This window comes from Portunus trituberculatus, chromosome 2, assembly GCF_017591435.1.
Source record: "Portunus trituberculatus isolate SZX2019 chromosome 2, ASM1759143v1, whole genome shotgun sequence".
NCBI classification, from domain to species: domain Eukaryota; kingdom Metazoa; phylum Arthropoda; class Malacostraca; order Decapoda; family Portunidae; genus Portunus; species Portunus trituberculatus.
In genome coordinates this window covers 3828219-3833218 of record NC_059256.1, presented here as the reverse complement: position 1 = coordinate 3833218, position 5000 = coordinate 3828219, and the positions used below count along the sequence as shown (strand labels likewise).

At 40.8% G+C, this 5000-nt stretch overlaps 1 protein-coding gene across 1 annotated transcript in view; it reads right to left on the bottom strand.

Annotated features, from left to right (window-relative positions):
• Positions 1-5000, bottom strand: part of LOC123502759 (phosphatase and actin regulator 4-like) — an 82241-nt gene that overhangs the window by 15478 nt on the left and 61763 nt on the right. Inside the window, 1 exon segment of the mRNA XM_045252007.1 lies at positions 262-291. Coding sequence (XP_045107942.1) covers positions 262-291 — 30 coding nt within the window.

Sequence of the window (5000 nt, the reverse complement as noted above, 5' to 3'; positions counted from 1 at the left end):
ATGGGTTAATGGGTTTGAGAAAGTAATGGAAAAAATGGGGGTATAAGGAGAAATATGAAGTAATAGGTACACATAATAGGTAATATAAGTTAATAGTGTTGAAATAATGGGTGTAGCCAAAACTAATGGGGGTAAAATGGATTAATGGAAAAATGTGTACTAATGGGTGTCAAATATGGTAATGGGGAATATAATAAGTAATGGGAGTGTGAGTTAATGGGTGTAGACCAATAATGGGAGGCTAATGGGTTGTTTCAGTACCTTATCCGTGTTTTCCTAATTATCTGGGCTCTGGTAATGGGATAATGGGGATAAATGGTTAGATTATGGTGTGCGTGTGTGCGTGTGCGTGTGTGTGTGTGCGTGTGTTAGCCTGTTCGCAGTGAGGGCAGCAGACACCTTTCAGCGCTACAAGGTTAAATTTCCCATGATTCTCCGCGGCAAAAGTGACTTGGCTAATGTAGAAACCGATATACAGGAAAAATAATACAGGTAACTCTTGATTTACGCGTGTTTAATTTACGCGTTTTTTTTTTTTTTCTAATACGCGACCGAAAAAATATTATAATTAATCAAATGTGCGCGATCGGTTTGCTTATACGCGATATCGACCAAATCCCGCAGTCCCCCCATTATCTAGTGTTTCTTAGAAGTACAAGTTTGTTTTACGCGAATTTTGAAATACGCGATGCCTCTTGGAACGCATCTATCGTGTAAATTGAGTTACCTGCAATAATAATAATAAAAAAATAATAATAATAATAAATAAATATATATGCCATGAGAATTTCAGCACGTTTAGAATTAACAAACTAATCTTGATGTTGTTATTTTTTTTTTATGTAGAGAAGATGGCCAGACAAGAAAAAAAATAAAAATAAATAAATAAATAAAAAAAAGGGCTCACTTCAGTTCATGGCAAGCCTTTTTAATTGTAAGATAAAGCTAAGTTATTGTTTTTTTTTTTCTTCAGTAAGTACAAGCAGTAATAATAAAACGATGCTGATTTTGGCTTTACTTAATGTGGCACTTCAAAAACTAATGGAACTCACTGTCACGCGCGATATACGAAGGCAGTCAGTGAAAGAAAGGAACTATAGAGACTGGCTGACAACTGACGCACTAAAGGAAGGTGTGCTGATTTTGATGTTAATGTTGATTTTGGCTTAGTTAATGTGGCACTTCAAAAAATAATGGAACTCACTGTCACGCGCGATATATGAAGGCAGTCAGTGAAAGAAAGGAACTATAGAGGCTGGCTGACAACTGACGCACTAAAGGAAGGTGTGCTGATTTTGATGTTAATGTTGATTTTGTCTTAGTTAATGTGGCACTTCAAAAAATAATGGAACTCACTGTCACGCGCGATATACGAAGGCAGTCAGTGAAAGAACGGAACTATAGAGGCTGGCTGGGAACTGACGCATTAAAGGAAGGTGCGCTGATTTTGATGTTAATGTTGATTTTGGCTTAGTTAATGTTGCACTTCAAAAAATAATGGAACTCACTGTCACGCGCGATTTACGAAGGCAGTCAGTGAAAGAAAGGAACTATAGAGACTGGCTGACAACTGACGCACTAAAGGAAGGTGTGCTGATTTTGATGTTAATGTTGATTTTGGCTTACTTAATGTTGCACTTCAAAAAATAATGGAACTCACTGTCACGCGCGATTTACGAAGGCAGTCAGTGAAAGAAAGGAACTATAGAGGCTGGCTGACAACTGACGCACTAAAGGAAGGTGTGTGAGCCGCTAACCAGTGACTGTGGGCCGCGTGTTGTCTCTGGTCACTGTCACCAACCAAGGATGTAGTTATCGTATTAGAAAAATTAAATGCGAGACAAAACGTGGATTTTTCTGTTGTTTTGGTGCGTTCCAGTGAAAGGATGCATCGGTACACGCCAGGTGAGGTCCGTGGAAGTGACACATTGCTTCACGTGATACATTATGAGGTGTTTTAAGAATACCATATCGAATTATGAACAGATTCTCAAGCGATGTCACAGGCCGTCACACATCAAATTAATGGACTTCAATTTCAGAATCATGAATGGACAATGATTTTATTTTAATACACGAAATAAAAAATAAAAAAAATAAAAATTAATGTATAAAAAGGTCTACTTGAATGCAAGCTCCCTATAAGAACACTAAATTCTACGAGTGTGTGAGAGGAGTGTCGATACGATACACTGCTTGACCTGCCGACACTTGCCACAAAATTCTGAGAGTGACAGATAAGTGCCTTGATACGATACACTGACCTGCCGACACTTGCCACAAAATTCTGAGAGTGAGATAAGTGCCTTGATACGATACACTGAGCTGAGACACTTGCCACAAAATTCTGAGAGTGAGATAAGTGCCTTGATACGATACACTGACCTGCGACACTTGCCACAAAATTCTGAGAGTAAGAGATAAGTGCCTTGATACGATACACTGACCTGCGACACTTGCCACAAAATTCTGAGAGTGAGAGATAAGTGCCTTGATACGATACACTGAGCTGAGACACTTGGCCAAAACAAACACATAAATTTACCAGCAAAAAGCTACAAAATCTGGCGCTGTTTGGTGTCAACACGCCCGCTGCGAAGAGGCTGAAAAACACACACACACACACACACGCACACACACGCACACCATAATCATCATTAATAACAATAATAATCATTACATTAAGTTAATACAACAAGAAAAACACTCAAAATTAAATTATTATCATTATCATTACTATTATTATTACTATTATTATTATTATTATTATTATTATTATTTCTACCAATAAATGATTAATATTAATAATCCCACTCATTAATTCACAGCAAAACAAGACAAATTCCACCAAAACACCAAATGCATTACTAAATTATTACTATTATTATTATTATTATTATTATTATTATCATTATTCACCAAAATATTAAATAGTAAAAGAGAGAGAGAGAGAGAGAGAGAGAGAGAGAGAGAGAGAGAGAGAGAGAGAGAGAGAGAGAGAGAGAGAGAGAGAGAGAGAGAGAGAGAGAGAGAGGTCCAAATTAACCCCTAAAACCAACTCAGACCCCCAAAACACCCCAAAAACCCTTAAACACCCCAAAACACCCTTAAAATACCCAAAACACCCCTTAAACACCCCATAACATCCCTAAAACACCCCAAAATACCCCTTAACAAACAAAACACCCCTTAAACACCCCAAACACCATTAAAACACCCCAAACACCCCTTAGACACTCAAAAACACCCTTAAAACACCCCAAACACCCCTTAGACACTCAAAAACACCCTTAAAACCCAAAACACCCCTTAGACACTCAAAAACACCCTTAAAACACCCCAAACACCCCTTAGACACTCAAAAACACCCTTAAAACACCCCAAACACCCCTTAGACACTCAAAACACCTTAAAACACCCCAAACACCCTTGGACACTCAAAACACCCTTAAAACACCCAAACACCCTTGGACACTCAAAACACCCTTAAAACACCCCAAACACCCTTTGGACACTCAAAACACCCAAAACACACCCCTTGGACACTCAAAACACCCTTAAAGCACCCCAAACACCCCTTAGACACTCAAAAACACCCTTAAAACACCGCAAAACAATCCCAAATTAACCTCAAAACACCCCACAACACCACTTGAACACCCCACACACCCCCACGTACCTCAACCCTACCCCTACCCCTCCCCAACCCACATCACCCCAAAAAGGCACCCCATCTGACCCAAAAACACCCCTACAGAAACTCACACCACCCCCAGAAACACCCCAATGTCACAACACCCCACTACATACACTTGGGATGGACACCAACTTCACCCCCACACCCCAAAAATATCTCAAAACACCTCAAAACACCCCAAAACATCCCAAACACACCCAAACACCAAAAACACACAAAAACACACCAAAACACACCAAAATCACCCCTAAACACACAAAATCACCCCTAAACACACATAAACACCCCTAAACACATGAAAACACATAAAAAACACCCCTAAACATCCCCAAAACACCCCGAAACAGCAAAACATCTCCTAACACCCCCAAAACGTCCCAATGTCACCCCTACACCCACACCACACCCCACACACCTGTTGGGTTCAAAACACACTGATCTCACTTTGGCCCATAAATATACACCCCACACCCCAAAACACCCCCGAATATACACCCAACGCCCTCAAACACCCCATTTTCACCCCAAATATACACCACACCCAATTTCCTTGTGCACCTCAGGACACCTCAGTTTCACCCCTACACCCAAAACACCCCAGTTTCATCCCTACACACACCAAAACACACTGATTTCACCCTACACCCTGAAAACACACAGTTTCACACCCTACACCTCCACAACACCCCACACAGTCCCTACACCCAAAACACACCAGTTTCACCCCTACACCTTTCACAACACTGAATTTCACCCTACACCCCAAAACACCCCATTTCACCTCTACACCCCAAAACACTCAATTTCACCCTTACACCCCCAAACACACCTCCACACATTTCACCCCTACACCAAACACAAAACACCTCAATTTCACCCCTACACCCCAAAACACCCCAATTTCACCCCTACACCCCAAAACACCCAATTTCACCTCTACACCCCAAAAAAAACACAAAACACAGTTTTTCACTTTACACCCCAAAAACACATTTAACAAAACCTAAACACACCTAAACACCCTTTTAATCACCCAAACCACAAATAAACACCCCAATTTCACCCTTCAAACCCCAAAACACCCTAAAACATACAATCTACACCCCCTTTACACCCACACCCACAAATATACACCCCTACACCACAAATCACAAAAAAAACACCCCTTCAACACCCCACCCTCACCCCTCCACCCACAAATCACCCCAAAGGCATCAAAACACCCCAATTTCACCCCTACACCCCTAAATATGCACCCCACACCCCAAAAACATCCCTTAAACATCCCAACCTCACCCCAGCA